Source organism: Triturus cristatus, chromosome 2_2, assembly GCF_964204655.1.
Source record: "Triturus cristatus chromosome 2_2, aTriCri1.1, whole genome shotgun sequence".
NCBI lineage: Eukaryota > Metazoa > Chordata > Amphibia > Caudata > Salamandridae > Triturus > Triturus cristatus.
In genome coordinates, this window is record NC_140582.1 from 1,011,450,479 (window position 1) to 1,011,472,264 (window position 21,786).

The 21,786-nt window shown below is 44.0% G+C and overlaps 1 protein-coding gene across 1 annotated transcript in view; it reads left to right on the plus strand.

Annotated features, from left to right (window-relative positions):
• Positions 1 to 21,786, plus strand: part of MAN2B2 (mannosidase alpha class 2B member 2) — a 389,507-nt gene that overhangs the window by 139,807 nt on the left and 227,914 nt on the right. Inside the window, exon 6 of the mRNA XM_085642446.1 lies at positions 8,993 to 9,170. Within this exon, the coding sequence (XP_085498572.1) occupies positions 8,993 to 9,170 (178 nt within the window). The remainder of the gene's footprint in view (positions 1 to 8,992; positions 9,171 to 21,786) is intronic.

A 21,786-nucleotide genomic window follows, 5' to 3' on the forward strand; every position in this document is an offset into this window, starting at 1 on the left:
CTCTACTAAAGGCGTTAAAGGTGGATACATACTTTCCAAGTGATTGGACAAAGCCCCAGACAATAACCCTTTAGCATCGCACATGTCTTCTTTTGTAGAAAGATCTGCGAGCTTGGGGATCATTCTTAAGAGGACCGCCTTTCTGCGTTCGGTAATGAGGCTAGAATTGGCGTTACCAACAAAGCAGATTGCTCGTTGGGACCAACCTCTTAACAGTTCAATATCGACCGGGGTATTATTGGTCCTAGCCTCCTTGGTCATATCAAGAATCTTTGACAGTGGGCCGAGAACGTCGAGTAGTTTGTCCTGGCACTGTTTGAGGCATTTTTCGATTTTCTTTTCTAGGATCCCTTCCAGATTTAAATAGGAAGGGGATGATCTCAGGGTCCAGATTAGGAGTGTTGCAAATCTTGTTCTGCGAGGAGGGGCGAGGGCACCCGTTTCGCATAAGATTGCGTGTATCCCTATCTAAGGGTTTTCTTACTCTCTGGGAGAGGTATTTACCGACGTGGTCCATTGTCCACCATTCTGAACTGAGAGGGTGGCGAATAGCATTTGGATTAAACATTTCCCCACCAAGGGGGACTTTAACAATACATGATGAGGTGGAAGGATTATTAATATCTTCCACAAGATCCTACAAGCTGTCCTGGGGATTGAAAATGAATTATTCTATATTTTGATCCTCATTAATTGGAGATTCCGGATCGTCATATAGTTCATTTGTACCGTAAAGGTTGCCTTGGTTTATCATGCCGCTATGGTCAACTCTTCTCTCTGTCCCAAGGTATTGGGATCTCTCTTTTGTGCTGCCATGAGCACCAAAATCTATTGTAGCGCAGGGGCTACCAATATCAAATGCATGGGTAGGTTGCCTCATTTGTATGTTTCCTTTTTTCGGGAACTTTCCCTCTCTTTTTAGGGCCTGATGTAGAGGGGGAGTCTCTGTCCGAGAGAGAAAAATAGATTTCCTCAGTGGGGGACGTCCTCTTTCTCTTAGTTAAAGCGGCATCAACCGCTTCCCTGACTGAAGACTTCAGTTCTTCACCAATCAATCTTTTTAAATTATCACCCAGCAGTTCGTTAGGGGGTTGTGGTGGGTTAATATTTTCAGGGTTCATTATATGGTCTTTAGAATAAATCTAGATAAGTAATAAAATGCCCTTGTAAGGATTACTTACTTTAATCTCCTGGTAAAAACTCAGGTCTGATCTTTGTTTCTTTCAAATTGTAAAATTCTAGCTCGTTTTTAAAATGATCTTCGAATTCTCATTAAAATGAGAATAAATCAAGTCAGGGCAATATTAAATAAGGCCACTAGATGGAGCTTGAACTCCAAGACGATATTTTTAAAAGGGGAGAGACTCCTTTGCTCCGGCTCGCAAGGGCACCGTTAAGTCGCTCTGTTGAAGGCCCGTAACTAAGGTAACCACTAGCAGAGCCAGAGGGAAATGACGCATTTACTGGCACGCACCCGCGTCTCCCAGTAAGTTGCTAAGAGACGCGGGAGTCGAATGATAATAGTGGGCGTGTTGCCGGTAAAGATGTCCTTTTAAAATGTATTTTACTTGATTGTATTAGCACGTCGCGTGCAAGAAATTAATGAAGGGAAGAGCGTCTTAAGTGCCCCTTTGAATGCTTGTATGAGCGGGTTAGAAAAGGATTAATCCAGCACTTACCTGTAAATATTACATTTTCAAGGCGATCGTTGCGCATGAAATAGATTAGACATTGTTCCCCGCCATAAATTGGACATGGGAAAGCTGAAAGTTAAAGAGGGCTTAAGCATATGATCAAGCAAAGCGGAAAGCGTCTAATTAGCTAGTCAATAGTATAAATATAAACACAAGCCAGAAAGACCTTAAATATGATGGGTACAATAATAAAAACGCATTAAATAAATTATCAGGTTAAGAAATCATACATAATCAAGATAAGTTAAATCATAGATGGAGAGAGTACTTAGCTGTGTCAGAGCTGCGAACAAAAGAGGAAGATTGGAGTATAAACTGGCTACTAGTTATGTTGTTAATGTTCTATTAATTGTGATGTATTTGCATTCTTTAAAGGGCTGCATGTTGGGCAGCAAATAAAAGTATTTGCACAATGGTAGCCTCCGGTCTTGTAATGAAATCTTGTCTCAAACCCCTAATTAAGACTAATAGTTGAGAAAGGATGCAACTTACCAATGCTTTTGCCTGAGGATCCTGGTAACCCAAGTCAGTTTCCTCCTCCGTTATTCCTGTTTGTTGTCCTCTATGATACCCCAGTGAACTCAGTCAGACGAGTTTTAGCACATAGGGATTTGTACATTGCTGCCTCCCCCATATGCCATAGGTTGTCTATAATATGCAGAGTCTTTTTAGTATTGCCATTTCTCTCTCTGCCTCTTATAAAACTAGTTTGATCGTGATGGACTAAAGCCGACATGTGTGCAACCATGTACTACCAAGGTATCCATAAATATTTTCAAGTATTCATTTAAAAACAAAGTAGGCCTATTAGAACTGTATAATCTAGTAGTTTCCAGGTTTCCTTTCCAGAGGTAACCACCTCTGTCATGGACTGGTAAACCACTGTTACAGATTGGAAATGATTCAATAAATGGGTCAGGGTTGCAACAGGAACAGCAGCAAATTTCTTATCAAGTATGGCACTGAACTTAGTTCTCAGGATCAAGGCCATCTTAAGGTTCTATAAAGTCTTAGTGACTTAGGTTTTCTCGATCAATCTAAGAAGAACAAACATGTTATTCAGGAATAATTTGGAGACTTTAGCTGTAGCCAAATGTTGTTGCTGTAGATTTGGATCCAACTTTTCTCTTGCACAAGGTCTCACTGAGCTTTTGAAAATACAACATTTTATTCTTATCTTCCACTATCTTTGTACCATCCCCAAAAATGATCTTCCTTAACATAGACTTAGCAATTTTATTTTGCTAGTAGTCTCTCTGCCTTAATAGCACCCTCTTAGTGTCATTATTGCACTCGGTGCAGGTGGAGTTCCACCTTATTCAGCATTTCAGTTATTCAACATATTAAGTATTTTCATAACTGGTCTCTCATTACCATCACCCTTCTCCAAACTTTCTGCAATTGCTCAATTATATGGGGCTGATCAAGAGCAATCACTTCAGAGGAGGCAGCTATTATCACCACTGTCCAGGCATTCCAGTGTTTGTCCATTGCTAAGTCAGTCAGTCAATAATCTTTATTCGGTCATTAGAAAGGCCATTAAAGCATAACATAAAATATATACAATCAACAGGCTTAAGAGAAATTCTAATTTCATAAACCATACCTCCTTCTTACTTTGATAGCAGCAGAAATATAAGTAAGAACAGCAAAACAGATTTCTGGAGAATATAACATTTTTTTAAAAATCCATCCCTTCTTGATGAGATGTGAAATGCTGAGACAATAAAATTGTGCGTAAAACTCTCAAAGTGCGCTATAAAGTGCAAAATAGCATAACATGCATTGTATTTTGAGCAGAAGAAGCATCAAATGGACAGCATGGTAGAGATACAAACCATGACCCAGTGCAAGATAAAGCGACTAGGAAATGGATTGTATTAAATCTTAACCTTGTTAGGTAAAATCTGTAGTAGAGTACAAACCTCTACCCACGCAGCAGGTAAAGGTGCCCGGTAAGATGTCACAAGTTGGCCCTAATCGGTGGCGTGCGGATCGCGGCTCCGACAGTGCCTCCTGGCCCCAAGGATTTTCCCCGATTTGCTGCACTGTATGGCTGCCGTGAACTGTCAGATAAGCGCCCGGTCCGTCACAGACTGAGTATAGTCTAAGGCTGAAACTGAATTACCCTCCAGTGAATGGGGAGGTTCCCACGCCACAGTCAAAGATGGGGCATCCAGTGACCTACCAGTACCTTCTTACTGCAGCAGCGAGAGAGCGCACCGAGACAAGAGGCAGCGCGCTGTTTAGTGACTAGGTCACAGAGTGGTAAGCAGTTGGGGGCCTAGGCTCGACCAACCCTTGTGCCCCAGCAGGATCCGATATGGTGAGAAAAGGGGGTAGCCTGGACCCGACCCGGTCCCCGAGTCGCCCCAGTGGTGGTGAAGCCCCAGAGGATCTGTCCTCTAGTGTCCAGGGTAATCCCACAGCCTGTCGACAGTGAGCGGTGGGGGAGTGGCAGACTAGGCCCGGACGACCCTCGTGCCGCCCCCCCTCCCGTGTGTGCTCTGGAGAGCAGTAAGCAAAAGAAGGCGAGGGCCGTGTCTCTCCCGGCCCCCAATCCAACAGCGCGGGGGGCCACTACTGGCACCTACAACAGACGTACTGGAGAGGGGGGGGGCTAGGCCCGAAAAAGGCCCAGACCCACACCCCAACACCTCACGTTCTAGAGTCTGGCTCAGGTCAGTGAAGCTGTGAACACTTTCAGGTGGCAAGACCCCTCCAGGAGCGTCAACTCCAAGGCTGCACAGCCCGCCCGCCGCGGGCCACTGAGTGTGCGTCGCATTAGGACCCTGGCGGGGATGAAAAACTGAGGCAGGCCACGGACTCCGGTCTGGAGAAAGACGCACCCTGGCAGCGACAGACTCATCAGGGTTGAAGCCCCCGAATGCCCGTCATCCGGGTCAGCAGTAGCAGGACAGTGCCCACAGGGGTAATCCAGCCAGTCGGTGTAGTGAAACGCGCCGATGATGCAGGATATTCGGGGCAAGATGCGAAGCAGACTCAAAACACGTCCACCATCTTAGGCTGCTGGCCACGCCCCCCCAGAGTTCTAAATTACTCTTAAACATGTCTATTGGTACACCATCTGGGCCAGGGGCCTTTCCTGGTGCTGCACTCTCGATAGCCTTAACAACTGTTGCTACATTAATAAAACCATTAATCCAGTTCTCATTAAAGAAGAATGGATCAATTGGTGGTTCGGCCATTAATTACAGGGGTTAAAATCTCAATTAAATGACTAATACAGTCTTGTTCTAAAATGTGGCCCTGGCTGTACCATCTGAGAAAAAAAAGGACAGTTTATAACTTCCCAAAACAACCTGCTATCTTTCAATTTGGCTGCAACCATTGTTAAGTCATTGATGCCATGTTTAACTTCCTCCACTACCAATGATTCTTGCAACAATCCTTCATTAAGTTTCAACACACATGGTATGAGCGGCTGTCCAGGGTGGGCTATGGCCTGGGAACATTAAAAGTGCCTTTTCGTACTAGCCCTAGCCACCTTGTCCCACAATACATTAATGAGGAGTGATCAAATCTCAATTAAGCCTTGTATGCCTTTATAATAGTGGAGGTGATCTATGTCTTCTCTATATACCTGTCAGTGCTAATGACCTTAGCATATATTTTTCAGTCTGGCTTGGGTGTGGTCTATAACTCTTCATCACTAAGTCTGTCCCACTGATTATGTCTATTTCCACCTTACGCAGCATTTAGAAAATTACAATCATCAAGAATAGATCTTAGACGGATTCTTGATCTGAACTGGGTACATTAACTGAAGCTATTGTAAACTTTCTCATCATATTCACACCCCAAATATCGCCACTATCTACATACCTCAACAAAAACCATTGCACTGAGATAGGTGCTAGGGAATAAGCTCATTAATCCCTCTTTTCCCCATTTAGATCTCATCTTCCAGGGATCCGGTATCCTACAGTTCTGTGATCAATATAGGTATGATTTCTGTGAGGATCTCCCAGTAGAGTCTCCTGCTTCACTGGTATGTATCAGGAGATGCGTCCCATCCTTCTAGGTCTCCTGCATGTCTACACCAGAAGGGGCCCTTTGTTATTCTTGTGCCGCATTTATGGCTAGACTGGTGATTGCTCCTGATGCTTGCTTTGCATTTGGACATGATCTGGTTCGTCCTTTAATTTAGGATTATAAGTTATTTCGTTTTTTCTTGCAACTTTTTCCATATGTTTGTTTTTCTCTCTGTGTTAACAGTTTAAAAGGTTCCCTCACTGATAATGAAGCTTCTCTGTTCTCAGAAATTTGGTTACGCAATGAAACGTTTTGTACTTTCAGAGAGGGACTGCTGTTAAGTCTTGGAAGAGATACACCTACTATCCTTTAACTACCAATCCTAAATTGGCACAGGTTTTCTTCATTGTTGTTTGACATCAAATAAGTGAATTTCCGGGGTAGGGGTCTGTTATGCGGTGAAATCCGAAGCAAGTCAGTTCTTGTTGATCTTCTATGGTCTGGAGCATAACACGTATTTGTTTGTATGCCTTCTCTTTATACCCCACCAGGCACACCCCTTATGCAAATACAGCATCTTGTCTTCCAGGTCCTTTTGCTGTCGTGTAACTCAATGTTATACTCTGTCTACCAGACCTAAGAACCCAGCGAAGACCTGCTCTTACTCCAGCAATCTGTTTTGGTGATTTTCCAAGACCATCACACTGTCCCTTACATCACCGATGGCTCCATGAATCACTTGCAAACAGATTTTAGTTTTTTTTTTTTTTTTATTCAGTAGGAATGGAACCAATGTTCTTAACCTTAATCTCCTTCAGGGTACCATCCATGCATTTTCGATGAGGTCAGCATATCTTGGCTACTTGCACTGGAGTGTCATGGCCCTTATGGCGCAGCGTTGCTGTGAAACCTTGATCTTATGGTATCTCTTTCCCTTTTTCTGTATGATATCGTACTTCTAGACAGAGTAAGCTTGATAGTTGTTCGAACGGTCTCTTTCATAACCTGCACCAATCATTGAGTCCTGCCCCTATCTCTATTGAAACGCTCCCACAGAGTGGGCCTTTTCCAGTTAGCTATTCTTAGCCACCTATTCTGACACCAGTGACCCCCTCACTACACTGCTGTAGCCAGCCTTATAAGCTTCTCCACCTTCCCATCTTATGAAGTGACTCTCAAGTTTCTTTTGCCACTCTGCCCTGCCCAAGACAATGCAAGCCTTCAGTCTCTTATCTCTCACAGATATAAGATTCTTAGGTTAAACATAGCTTCTCATTCAGGCCAAATACCTGCGACCCCTCAGTAAGGACTGTTGGTACTGAACTTTCTCACTGAGCACATAGTTTTCCTTTATCCTTTTGTAGGGTCACCCTCTTCCTGCAGGCCTGTTATTCTCCCCAGAGCCAACTACTAATACCTCCAGTTCAGCACATTGCTTCTCTTCCTCAGGCAAGAGCTAGCATACTCATCTTTATTACCAGCCGTCCTCTTTTCCTCCTGCAACGTGTGTAACTCCTCCTCTGCTCTTAAAAGGGCTCCTGTGTTTACAGAAGCATTGGCACAGCATGCCCACTACTACAACTCATCCTTGCAAGTTCTTGGTATCTGCTACAGATGCCTGGAATGCCAGCTTTTTCTAATCTCAGAACCTGCGCTGCAGGCCCGAGACACCGGGATCACTCTTAAGTTTAAGATTTTCTTAGCTAAGTTACACTCCCATGGAAGGAGGCTGTGTACTGATTCATCTCTCGCTCATCACAGCCATTTCTGTGTCTTTCTTCACAACTTGTAACATTGAATGAGTAACCATGGACATCCTCCATTCCACCAAACACCTTGTCGCCTCCTCAGTCTACTTCCACCACGTACATACCCCACACACCAAAGTTCTGTGGGGGTGCTTTGCTAAGAGATTGTCCGCTATGCTAGGATGTGCATTAGGTAGGTCAGTCAGTGTACCACTCCACTCCAACTTCTGGTGCCACAGCTACCAAGTCCATGAATCTATGACTATCTCCTGAACAATTGCCTCACTCACAATGGAGCACCGCCATGAAGCGAGCTGCTAGCTGCCACAACTCTGTGCTTCCAAGTTCTCTCGCCAGTAAGGACACTTGGTGCTCCCTTCAGGTCAATGGGACCTTGTCTTCATATGGAGATTCGCTCTTTCCAGCTGGAGCTGACCGAGTGGGACAAGAGTATGTAGAGACGCTAACTTATGAACAGAAACTCTGGATACCCTCAGGTTACCAAGGTGCCCCGAGCAGCCGGACAGAAATTCAAGTGAAAGCTCAGGATATCAAGTTACCTAAAAGCTTAAACATACGCATGAGTCCCGTCTTATTCTATGTAGCACCAAGACCTATTCCCCAGCTTACTGATCTTAAAAAGTATAAATATAAACAAAAAAATTAGCCTGGCTCTTTTCTTGGTGTTTAATATGGAGCAAATGAAGATCTGATTTCTCACTCTGAGTGTTTGTGGGAAAAAACCAAAATGGTGAAATTTAGATCAATATTTTAAAAAGTAATTAATTGGCAAATGCCACAGATTTGCAGTCAGCTCATAAAGGTAACTCGACAAATATACCAATAGTTAAGGGTCTGTCAGAGGGCCAGTCATGGATGTCTTTACCAGAAAATTGTGTGTGAAACATTGTATGCAGCAAAACCTTCAAGCTCTCCTCAGGTAAGTCTGTCTTGGGTGCTTGTCATGTAGTCCAGCGTTGGATAGTATACCAGCAAGCATATTCAATATACCATAGCTACTGATCTCCACTCAATCTCCTCATTTTTCATGCACACATCTTTTCCCCTCAAATCCACAGCTTACCCCTCTTCAGAGAAAAGAGTGCCTTTAGGTTATGAAAAAGGGTGTATAAAGGTTGGGACATGTGCGTGAGTGTGGTAATTAAATATATTATTCAAACGAGACTGGGGTTTTACTTCCAGAATTAAGAAAGATACGACTATTATCAAAAATGGCATTGGGTGTCACTCCAATGCATTAGACTGGGAGCGTTCAGAGCCATTTTGAAAAGTACCTTCAAAGCAAAACACAAAGATATGCATTTGAGCCGGATACATACACGATTTGATGGAAGGGAAAATGGGGCTTACCAACACTCTGAAGTATCTTTCCAAGGCGAAGAGCGGCTATGATACCACGCTCACCTGGCCACGAGGACAACCAATGTGTTTTCTATAATTGTTTCATATTCTATATTGCATAAGACTTGCGTGCTGTGTTTCATGCTGAACTGTTTGGATAATTGTTTTTCTTCAATATTTCTGTCTGTGTAGGTCAGGATTTTATTGGAATGGTGTTGCTCTTTTTCCTGACCCTCCAACAGATGGCATTTATCCAAATATGAGTCTTCCAGTTACCGGTGACACAATCCGCTCTTATGCAGAAACAATGGTAGCCAATATTAAACAAAGAGCAGCCTGGTTTCGTAGTACTGAGGTCCTGTGGCCGTGGGTAAGCATCTCTTGGTTTCTACTCACAGTACCTCGTGTTAATTTTATTTTCACTATGTCTAAAAATTGATTTTAGACAAACAGTCTCTGAGAAAATTGTGGCCGCTGTGGCCTACGACGGCAGATATGTTAGCTTCATGCCACAATGGTTTTAGATACACATACTTTTGTAATGCAAGAAAGTTTCAAATGGATACTCGTTGGTGGCATTTGAAGGCTGCATCACCTTAGGTATCCTATAAAGTCAATAAACAAATGACCACCTTTGAGATCCATGGGATGTAAAGTGAACTCATGAAATTGATTACAGCGATCCTAACGGACCCACGTTACTTGATCATCATGGAGTGCCTATTACTTAGCATCCTCCTACACAAACTTGCAACGTTACTTAGTTTTTGATTTAATCTGAATATTGCAGCGTCTGTATACCCTCATGGTTGACAAGTGACACTCTACAAATTTACTGATTGATTGATTGATTGAGAGAAAGCATAAACCCTTCTTATCAGACGTTAGTTAATAGTTCACAGTTAATAATTCTTAGCTTTCTAATTGAGCCCCTCTTACTAGTTCTTAGCCTTATATTTTTGCAGAATTGAACAAATAATTGCACCTGACAACTGGTACTAAATTTTCTTTTTGCACTGGGCATGAGGGTAAAATTGTCCCGACCAGAACATAAATACTCAATGCTCATGCAGTGTATGATCTGATGTTTTTTTCTGATAGTATTTTATATCCCACTTGAGGGGATCTTCACAGATCAAGGGGATCTTCACAGATCAAGGGGATCATTTAATGTTTGGGGGATTGGAGTGTAAATTGTAAATTTGTGGGAATCCCACCTAACCAAACTTGCTGCTCCCACAACTCATTTAGGTCAAGAGAACAGTTAGGTGTCCGATGGCAGAACCTCATGTGACTCTCAGAAATACAAAGCCCACCAGCCCATCCACCACAAGGCCACTGGATCAATGTGTCTGAAGTCCCACACTATTTAGGGTGGCTCTTCCCACACGTATTGATCTGGGAAAGCTGACCAGTGGCCCATAAACGCAGAGAGAAAGCTCCCTGTGAGTCGGGCACATCAATGTTTATGAGATATACAAATATGTAGAGCAGAGTGGGCTGCCATAACATGGTGGCACTCCTGGAATTACAGTTTTGAAAAAAGAGCTCACTCTGAGCAGAAGCACTTCCTCCAAAACGATTTCTGTCAAGCAGAAAGAGAACACTAGATTGGTGAGCGCTCTACTGTCTGTTAGGTGATGGTGAGGCTCTCTACCAATGGTCCTAGGTGGCAGGCACACCATGAATCTTTAACTACTGCCCTGACTTAAAACTAATTTTGAAGTCCTTTCTTTTGACTTACATGATCATTAGTAACTTCTTTTTTCCAAGTCTACAAGTACTACAGAGAGATGCTTTATGTGTGGCCGCCACTGATGCCTCCTTTCTGGTGGTATTAAATTTGTATGTGTGATCAAAGCCCAACATTACTTTCATAGCGCCAGGACACCTTCGGGTAAACGTGCGCTTTAGAAATCGCCTAAATAAATAATAAATTTCAGAGCTGACCGTGACTGACCCTTCACAAGCCCACTACACTTTCAGGAGCATGTGACTTTCTGTGCCTAGGCCCCAGAGAGCTTTCAGAACGTAAGCCTGACAGGTGACTGGCCTCCAGGTATGTTCTCCCATGCCTACGTAACATCCCAACAGCCCTTCCTGAGTGTACCCCAACATTTGAGTGACCCGCTCCACCATCATGGGTATTTCAGATATAACTAATTTCAAATATAAATAACTTATTGATTCTCTTATCACTGTAGAGATCACTCCAGCTGCATGAATGCTCTCCAAAAGACCATATTTTTCAGCTGTGGGTGAAATGCTATCTTCCCCTCAGTTTATGTATGTGGTATATCTATAGCATGAACTTAGCCACATGGCACCAGAGCTCTGTACATGGTCAAAGACGAACATAAAGTAAACGAGTGATTGGAGAGGTAGCTCGTTTGTATAGTGTTACTGTATTGTGATGTAGTGTTCTTTAAAGTGATGCATCTTCAACTCTTTCCTAAATTGGAGCAGTATTAGAGTGATCCTGATAGATACAGGGATTTTGTTCCAGTTTCTTGGTGCATAGATGTACGGCAGTCTGGCAGTGCCCAATGGGATGGTTTGACAGATCAGTGTATGGGGTGTTTTGTTTACTGTGGACCTGTTAGTTGGTCTAGTGGGCTGGTCTTTACTGTTGATTTCTATGAAATTACCACAAACATTGCCTGCAGCAAGCACAAATGCATGCAGTCTCCCATACCTTGCATGACACATCTACAATTTGTGCTTAAAAGTTTAAGACATCACTGATTTGTATATGTGGCCCCCTTTTTAGCTATCTGATTTACTAGTGGAGGGGCCACTTTTAACTTGGTTCTTGGGCCTATGGAAAGGTCTGTTGCCTCGTATTTTTGCTCTTCTCACTCGTCCATCCACTTCATTTTTCTGACTACTTATGCCTTCTCCAGAAAAGCGCTATACCAAAACAATGTTCTTTATCTAAAAGCCATAATTATTACAGTTGTCCTATTTTTTTTTTTAAACCGTTTTTATTGCAGAATCACAGGCTAGGCAACGTACATACACAGTGGCCCTGCACCGCAGACACCAGTGCCGTTTCTTTACTGTGCCATCAGGCACTCATACACAGCTTGTTAGCCCACATCCCAGAGGCCGGGCAGCGATAACATGTGGGTCTGCATACATAATTTATGTCCTCCTGTACTGACAGTTGTCCTATGCTTGTGTTTTGAAACTCTGGAGCTAAAGGATAGCAAACTCAGCTGATGAACAGTGTAGAGACTCTGGATGTACATCAGGGCAGCCACTATTGTAGTTGAATGTGAACAACTTAATGCAACTCGAGAGCAGAAAACCAAGAAGCTGCAGCACTGTCAAATATATTTCATGCTTAGAGAGCCTTCTACAAGCTTCCTATAGGCTTATAACGTTATGATTTTGTTGAGAATAGTTCACTGATCAGTATGCCTCATGTGTATCTTTTTAATTCACTGAGCTCAAGGATTTATACCATTTATTAATTCTTTAACTCGGTGGCTTCTCTAGACAGATCAGATAAAAGCTGTTAGCATCTCAAGAGGTTGAATTTGAGCCCTGGAAAAATCATGCTTTAGGAAAAGCAGCATGCTTTCTAGCTCACTTCCTTACTCACTTAGGATGAATGACACTAAATCAATTTCCATGTTGGTATATTACGCCAGGAGTAGCTCAGCAGCCTAAAAGCCATGACTAAATTATAACTTCCTCCCTCCCTGTTGAATAAGCGTCTGAGACATAATGCTTGATGCTACTCCGTCCTTTCAACATGAGTAGGAGTCTTCATGTAAGAAAGGCTAGCCCCACTAACTGATGCCCACCAAATATCTGTTGGTGCATCCAGGTGACAAGGTGGTACCACCCAACACTCCTAGTTTCAGCAACAATCCTACCACTAAGCCTTACAGTGCAGAGGGTGGGGTCATTGTGCCGCTGTGCCCATGACTCTTTGATCTTATGGATTGGGGTTCTTCTGTTATTGGGTCTCTGTCTCTCGCTCTCTCTAAAGTAACTTGTGTCTAACCACTGTCCCATTCCGTTACAATTCTTTAGGTACAAGAGCATGTCATCCACATACAGCGATATCAGATGCACTCCATTACCTAGTGAGATCCCCCTTGTTCTCCCTTCTCTCCTCATTATTTCTGCAAATTGTGCCATTACTAGAGTAAATAACATAGAAGAGAGTGGTAACCCCAGCTTGGTGCCACAGTATATTCTATATAAGTCAGTAATAATATTACCAATGAGAGCCCTGGTAGCTGGCTCAAAGTACAACAGTCTGGTTAATCCAATTTAAACCTAGGGCCATCCTTTTTAGCACAGCCAATGGTTAGCCCCAGTTTAGCATATCAACCCCCTCTTTTAGGTCTACCAGCAGCACTATTTTATTCTGCCTTAATTCTATTGGAGTCTACTTCTTCACCTTGAAGAGTTGCCTAATATTTAAGGAGGTACTGCACATGGGGAGAAGCAATTCTGTCCTTTATGGAACAGTGGTAGCAGTAGTGGATACAATAGTCTGCCTAATAATGTACTAACAATCTTATAGTTTAATTTGAGGATGGGCAAGGGCCTAGAAGAAGCCCTGTCCCTCTTATACCGGTGTTATTTGGGGAGTGATATTATCAAGGTTTCTCGGGTTGAGGTCGGTGATTTCCCTTGCTCGCGTGCCTCGGAATATATCTTGATGAAATGTGGAGCTAATATTTTAATGTATGTTACGTCAAATTGAAGTGGCCAGCCCTCTGCACCTGATGTCTTGCCTTTTACCATCTCCTTCACAGCCTCTTGCAACTTGGCCTCAGTTACTGGGTCCCTCAAGGTTTCCAGAGCTTAATCTGGGACTCTAATCAGAGTTTTACTGTCCAGTGAAGTATCTGACATCATAGGGTGCCTCTTCTCTTTCTCCATAGAACCTCCTGTAGTATTCTATAATGTGTTGTTAACCTATTAGAGGGTGTTCACTAATTGTCCTGTCCCATGTATGGTGGAGCACCCCGAAACTGTAGTCTAATTAGCCTGGCCATTTGTCAGCCTTCTTTCTCTGCCTTGCAATTGGATCCAAGATGGCTACATTTTTGAATAAGCATGGCTGTTGTCTCTTTTTTCAAGTGCGTATATGTGCTTTTCAAGGTCTTTTAATTAGTTGTTCAATGTTGCTTAACCCCTACGGTTTCTTGAATGCAGTGTCCCCTTATTACAACTTTAAATGCCTCTAATTAAATAAACTGATTGGAAGTAGTTTTCCGAAAGTATTGCTAGAACATTTTTTTCACAGATTCTCCAAATGCCTCATCCTCTAACATAATCCCCTGCAGCCCCCATGTGACAATAGCTGAGTTTTGATTTCACCACTTCATGCCCATTATAAAGGCATTGTGATCACAGAACAGGACATATCATTAGTTGAACATAATAAGCAGTCTAGCTGCACATGTAGATTATAGACTAGAAAGAAAAAAAATACACTCTTTCTGCTAGACGTTTGAGCTGCCATACACATATATGTGAGTTTCCATTCTCTCACCCAATTGTACATGCCACTCTACTTGAGTGTTAGGCCATGGCGTTTTGTCTTAATGTCCAATACACAGTTACAGGCCCCTCCGAATAGCTTGGGGGAGTGCAACCTTCTTGCTAGTTTTAGGGATATAATGTTGATGTATGACAATTAATCAACATTAGGTGGTGTATGAATTGCCCAGCAATATGCACTTTCCATCAAGTTTAGCCAGGATGAATACATAATGGCCCTCTTTATGTTTGTGGACCTCTGAGACTAAGAAAGGCTTTGCAGGCCTGATACAAATCTTGTCTCCGATTGCGCAGAGGAAAACCCTATGGCATACTTTTGTCCCCTCAGCCTCCTCTATAGCTGTTCAGCCTCACTTTTGGGTGGGTGTGTCTCTTGTAGAAATGACTCTTGAATCCTCCGCCTATTTCGAGTATTCATGTACCTTGAATCTTTAATTTAATCTGCCCATTTCTCTTGCATTCCACATTAAGAATGTATATTTATGTAGACTTTAAATATTTATTTAAGTTTTATGTACTTCTTCCCATCCATGTGGTTTCCTGTGCAGGGGGGATCCTAGTACCCACACCTAATATCCCCTGCATCATCTCACCCATACCTCCCTGAATTTTGTGGAGTGTTTGATCCCTGGTATCTCAGAATGTGCATCCCCAGCGACACCTCCCCTGGTGAGAGGAGCAATGGTTCTCTATCCTTTAAACAATAAATGCTGTGTGCCAGATATAGTGACTTCCCTCACTATTGTGAGTGGAAGAGATCTGAGTAGGGAAGGCATTCTCAGCGTAGTGTGTTTGATAAATAATTACATGTTCATATATACCTGTTTATATATGCTATGCGTTATTGCTTTAAGGCTCCATGTTTGTAGCTGAGGGTTTGTTGCTTTAAGGGCATTGTTTTCATTTCAGTGTCTTCACTGCCAGGTGCCCATGTTAGATTCTGGCTCTGAATGGTATAGCAAGTTCGCAGTTGAACTGGCCACTCCTGGGGGATATAAAGTTTCCCGTGATGATCGTAAAACCAGGAGAGGCGGAGATATAGAGGTGGTGTTTAAGGACAAGTGGATCTTCCATCGCGGAGAGACCCTGGGGATAGGAGAGGGTGAGGCGCTGGATTTTTCGCATCACCATCTCACCCCACTTCACGTTGGGCGGCACTCCGGTCTCCAGACCTCCTGGTCCCGCAGGAGCCTTCCTTAAAGCCCTGGACGATGTCATCATTCCCAGCGCCCTTCCCTTTTCCCACTTTTTACTTCTTGGGGACTTTAGTATTCATTTAGACTGTGTGGAGGCGGGGGAGAACTGGGAGTTCATCGACTCTTTGTGCCTTGCACAGCTCTCTCAATGGTTCAGCTCCCTCATTCATCGTGGAGGACATATTCTATACCCGATATGTTCAAATTTCCCCATTATTGTCAAAGAGCCCCTCCAGGTAGCCTGGACCGATCACTTTGGACCATCGATAATTATCACCCACCTAACCGGCCTTGTCAAGGCAGACCTTCCCACAAAATTGATCCCGCAACCTTTAGCCTGGTTTTGTCCGAGACTCGGCCAGCCTTTGCTAAGTATCTGGGAGGAGCCCTGGAGAGTTTCACTAGCTGGATCTCGCAGGCGATTGAGCACCTATCTCCTCTTTCACCGCTTAGGCGAACCAGAGACTCTCCTTCAAATCCGTGATTCTCCGGTGAGCTTAAAGAGCCGAAACATCATTGCAAAAAACTAGAGCGCTGCTGGAGATTGGCATATTGGCCATTAGCCAAGTTGGTAATAAGTAAAGCTCAGAAATCATATTATGCATCCATATTGCACGCTAAGAGCCTCTATTATGCCGAGCATATTGCTCTCACTAAAAACAATGCCAAGGAAATATTTTCCATTGTGCAGAGTTTCCTGGCCCCTAGTGCAGAGACCATCACACTTCCCACCTCGGTCACCTGGTGTGAGCAACTTTCTAGTTTCTTTATCAATAAGATTCAAGCTCTCCAGGCAAATTTTAATAGTGGCGCCAACTCTATGGCAGGGAATTTGTTCCCTAAAGGGCCAACATCTACCTCTTCTCTATCACCTTCTCTGGCGGCCTTTTCACATATTGCTGCGCAAGACTCCCTGATGATTCTCAAATCCTTGAAATCAGGTTTCCCGTCTGACCCCTTCCTGGCTAGGTTGTTGGCTTCAGTTGCAGAGGTAGTAAACCCGGAGGTTAATAGTCTTATCAACATGTCCTTACAGGCCGCTACAGTTCCTCTAGTTTGGAAACAGGCCAAACTTTTGCCTCTGCTGAAAAATCCCTCTCGGATTCATCTATCCTGGTTAGCTACCGCCCTATTTCTCTCTTTCCTGCCGTGGCGAAAGTCTGTGAGAAAGCTGTTAATCAACAGCTCGCCAACTATGTTGAAGGTTCTGGCCTGATTCCGGGCTTCAGAGCCTCATATAGTACTGAGACAGCCCTTGTTGAAATTTCTGTTGCAATTTGGGATTGTTTGGATGCTGGTGGCAGAGCGGCTCTGATTTGGTTTGATCTCTCTGCGGCATTTGATATTGTGCCTCACTCTTTGTTACTGGCCCGCCTCTCGGATATCGGTATCTCTGGGTCTGCGTGGAACTGGCTAAAATTATTCCTTGAGGACAGATCGGGCAAGTTTGGTTTCCCCCGTCTTCGTCTGCCCCTTAAAGTGTGACTACAGGAGTGCCTCAGGGCTCCACCTTGAACCCCCTCCTCTTCAATATATATATGTCTCCCCGCTGATTCAGCTGGCGGAGGAGTTGGGTGCTAAGATCATCGCATATGCTGATGATACCCGGCTCCTCTTCACATGGAACAAAAACGATTCATCCACCTCTCGAGCTAGAACGTGCCTTACAGCTGTTTTTTCAATGGCTTCTCTCTGCGCAGCTCAAGTGCAATGAGGACAAATCAGAGATCCTCTTGTTTGGGAATTTTCCTCCCCACTAAAAACCTCGGAATTTGGTTTGACGAAAATCTCCGGTTTTCAACACAGATTAAGAAGCTAGCTGGGCAGTGCTTTGGCACCCTTAAATCACTCAGGAAATTCCTCCCCCTCCTCCCTAGGGCAGCCAAGGAATAAAGCCCTCAACCTGGCTCACTCAGCCCTGTATGAACTTGGCCCTGTATACCTCAGGAAACGCTCTAAGTTCTATGTTCCCACGAGACAGCTGCGCTCAGCGGCGCAGCTTCTGGCGATGCTTTCGCCTTATGAGATTTGGTTGCAGTTCTCTGGCTTACAAGGCAGTGGTTGCCTGGAATTCACTTCCTCGGGACCTTCGCGGTATCCTTCTTTGTGGGGCAGCGCCTCCGGCATTTGTTCCACAGAGTAAAGGAGCTGTGGTCAACATCACCGAAGAATGTCGCTTAGCAACACTGGGCAGTGTTCACGCAAGGAGCTTGTGCGTCCAAGGAGCATGGACCTGCTCCAGCGTGGCGGGCTGACGCACAGATACCTGCGACGCAAATTTGAAGTCGGGCTTCTATGCCTTCTGGCATCTTGATGCACAGATGATGCAGGATATCATCTGTGGCGCAATTTAGATCATGGCAAAGAGATTTCCACTATCTTATCCTCGGCGCTGGCTGAAGTGGATTTTCGGTTCATTTTCTCAGTACCGACGTGCATGGCTGGAGTGGAGTGGTTAGCTGAACTAAATTCATCATATTGAACATATTTTCTCTGCAGCACCCATGAGCACTGCTGTTAACAAGTTTTTAATTATTTACATTTATGGTATCACTGTGCACGGCTGTTTGGGGATTTGTTCTTCAAAGTACTTCATGCCGATGCACATGGCAAAATAAGGGGTCACCAGTGTCTTCATTGGATTGTTTATTTGACTTGTGTGTTGAAATCTGTGCAATTTATGTGAGGGCTGTTATCTACACATACTTATTTACAAAGTGTCTGTTCCTGGGTGTCATCCACATTGCTTTAGTAAAAATGTAATTTGAACCTCCTACAACATTTTTACACCACTAGTGGTATCCTCCGATACCCTGAGCTAGATGGAAAGAGGAATTCCTTACATATATGAAAGCAATTGATGGGGATACAATGGGAGCGGAAAGGAAAAATAATATATTACTCAACTGCTTAGGCTCAGAGGGTCAGGTGACATTTAGAAGTTTGCTGCAAGTTACTCCATAGGGAGAAGGAGAACGTAATGTGTTTGAGGAGGCCTTATTGCGAATAGAACTTGGGTTTAAACCTTCCTCCAGTGTGGCATTGAACAGGTTCAACATTTATACCAGAGCTCAACATGATGGGGAATCTTTCAACGCCTTCCTGACAGCCTTGAGGGGGCTTTCAATACACAGTAACTTTGGGGCTATTAGTAATGAAATGATAAGGGATCAGATAATTGTGAATGTTAAGAATAAGAAGGTACAAGAGCAGTTTTGGGTGATGAGAGACCTAATGTTACAGGATGCCTTCAACACTCCTAAAGCTATTGAGCAGTCGGAGGAGTGGATGAAGTCTGTGCAAGAGAATGCTGGAAGAAGTGTGAAGACGACTGATTAAGTGGGTGAAGTTCGGGACAATTCTGTGTGCAAAAGTGGACAAACAAGGAAGAGGTATGACCTAACGCTTACCTGTTATAGGTGTGGTAGTTATAGTAATTTCACGTTGTCACCTCCTGTCCTGTTAGTGGGAAGGAATGTAGTAAGTGTGGACGGACAAGACATTTTTCACAGGTATTTAAAGGGGAGAAGAAGAAAGTTACTGTTCCGTCTAATGGTAGGGTGGCGTACATGAGGGACATATCTTGTGTGAAATAGGCTTGTGACGAAGAAAGTCAGAGGGAAAAGGGGATCATTTTGTCCCTTCCCACTCAGGAGTGGGAGAAAGTGATTAGGTAACCCCCTAAGTGCAGAGTTCAGATTCTTGATAGAGATCTGGAATTTATGTTGGATTCAGGATCACCTTGGACCGAATGACTGAGCAATAGTTTGTTGAAAGGTTTGGAGATATCGCAAATCGAGAAGATTAGAAGGAGTCAGGCATTCTGGCTCAAAGGTTTGATTGATTGGCCATTGAAATGGGAGATTATACTGAGAGAGATGTTACATTCAAGGGAAGGGAGGCGCACACTAAGTTGTATTTGGCGGTGAAAGGTGTAAATGTTTTGAGATAGAAATATTAGTGGAAGCTGGAGATCATATTGAATCCATGTAGCAAGGAGCCGAAATTAGTAGTTAGTGATCCTGAGGATTTTGCCTGCCTAATTTCTTAGTTTTCTGATGAGTTTACAGGAAGGTTGGGCAAGTTGAAGGGGTACTCTCACTGTATCATGCTCAGGAGTGGGGCTCTACCAGTGAGATAGAAGCTAAGAAGGGTAATCATTAATGTGAGAAATGAACTCGAGTATTCTGGATTTCATGTTGAGTGAAGGGATCTTTGAGGAGGTGGAATCATCTGAATGGGTGTCTCTCATAGTTTTGGCATACAAGGCTTATAAAACTTTGAGGCTGTTTATTGACTGTAGCGCGCTCAATGCTAACATAATGGCAGACTAACACCCATTGCCAAACATTAACGAGGTATTGAGTATGTTGGAAGGTACAGTGGTGTTTTCTACACTGGACTTGTGCTTAGCCTACCACCAGATTGAGTTGAGTGAGGATTCCAACCTCTTTCATTACTGTACAAGGTAAGTTCCAGTTTAAGAGGAGGCTTTTTGGCCTTGCGTCAGCGGCATCGGTGTCTCAGAGGGCAATGTTTCACATCTTCAAAGACAGGGAAGTCCATGTTAAGTGCTTCCAAGATGACAGTCTGATCTTTTAACAAAACAAGCAAGAACATTTGAAGCACATGAAAGAAGTTTGTCGGGAAAGCAAGGGTTGACATTGAAAGAGTGCACGTTTTGAAAATTGGGTTTCGGGTTGACTAGGGTATACACCTAAGCCAGGCAGAACCCACCGCTCTAGTCAGGATAAGGGAGTTACACACCCATGATAACCCCTGCTCACCCCCTTGGTAGCTTGTCAGAACAGTAAGGCTTATCCCAGAGGCAATGTGTAAAGCTTGTGTGCAACACACACACCAGTGATGCCCTAGGCACACCACAAAAAGAAACTCCACACAAGGGTATATACAAATATCTTTTGTATTATAAAAACACATAGACCACAGTTAAATGATTCCCTGTGCCACTAGGCACTGGTCATAATATCACGATTTAGTGCATAAAGTAAATACTTATAGGCTGCCCATGTCATGGAACATCCTGAAACACAACACCCTACACCATCACTGTACATTTTAGGTAGCTCCTGAAACAGTATTTGTTAGGCTCCCTTTGTAGGGCAAAAACACAACATAATTGCTCACCTCAGGATATAACATACAGTAATTCACATTGTACCTAAATCGCCATTTTTCACCCTAGGAAACCGCAGTGCACTTGCGCTTCATTTAGAGGTTATGCAGTAATTTCATTGCCTCACCTCACTCTGGGGCCAGGGACCTCCATCGAGGTCACCCCCTTGATGTCCAAGAAAACAATGCCTCACGAGTAAAAACGTCGCTGCCCGCTCTCGAGTGGTGCCCCGGCTCTAGCAAAGAGGAGGGGGCAGGGCCGTCACCCGGTTCCGGGGGTTTCGCCAGCCCGAGCCCTCACAGGGCTCTCAGTTGTACCTTGCTACCGGTGGAGGGAAGCACCACAGATTCTTCCTCACAGGGAGCCAAGCACAGGTTTTCATAAGGCAGCAGAATGAAACCGGGCACACAGCTGTTTTGTCAAGGAGAGCGTGAAAGTCCCAGGGTGGTGCTATTCAGACTGCTAGCACCAGAAAATTCTGGAATGAAAGTAAATGCATGACGAAGGAAGATTTTCCAGAACTAAGCACCAGGACTGTGCAAAGTAAAGTGAAAGCACACAGACTTTGTAAACAAAGTGGCAGCATCAGGGCTCTTGCAAAATAGAGCACACGTGCCAGAACTTCCCCAAAGCAAAGGGAAAGCGTGCAGAAGGAAGTCGTTGATGTCCCTGAGTCTTCCAAAAACAGGAGGCCAGCACACACAAACCCTTGGAGATTCTCCACAAGCAGGATACCACAGCAGGCTAAAAGAGTCAGTCATTTTCCTCCACCACAGCCAGAAGCAGCAACTGCAGGCCAACCCACCCCTCACACAGAAAAGGCAGCACTCCTTGCTCTTCTTCGTCTTGGCAGGGTACTCTTGTTCCTTGAAGTAATATAAAGTCCTGGGGTTTTAGGTCCAATACTTATACCCCAAATTATATTGTTCTCTTTGCTGTAAGGGTCTCTTAATCCCGTCCAAACCTGTCCTTTCCATCCTGGTGCAGAATGACCACATGGGGCAGAGGCAGCATTGTGAAAAAGGCGACAGCCTATTCAGGTGCAAGCGAAACTCCGCCCAGCACTCTAAGTGCAGAGTTGCAGACCAGGTCTATTCAGGCCAGCGATGAGTCACCCAGGCATG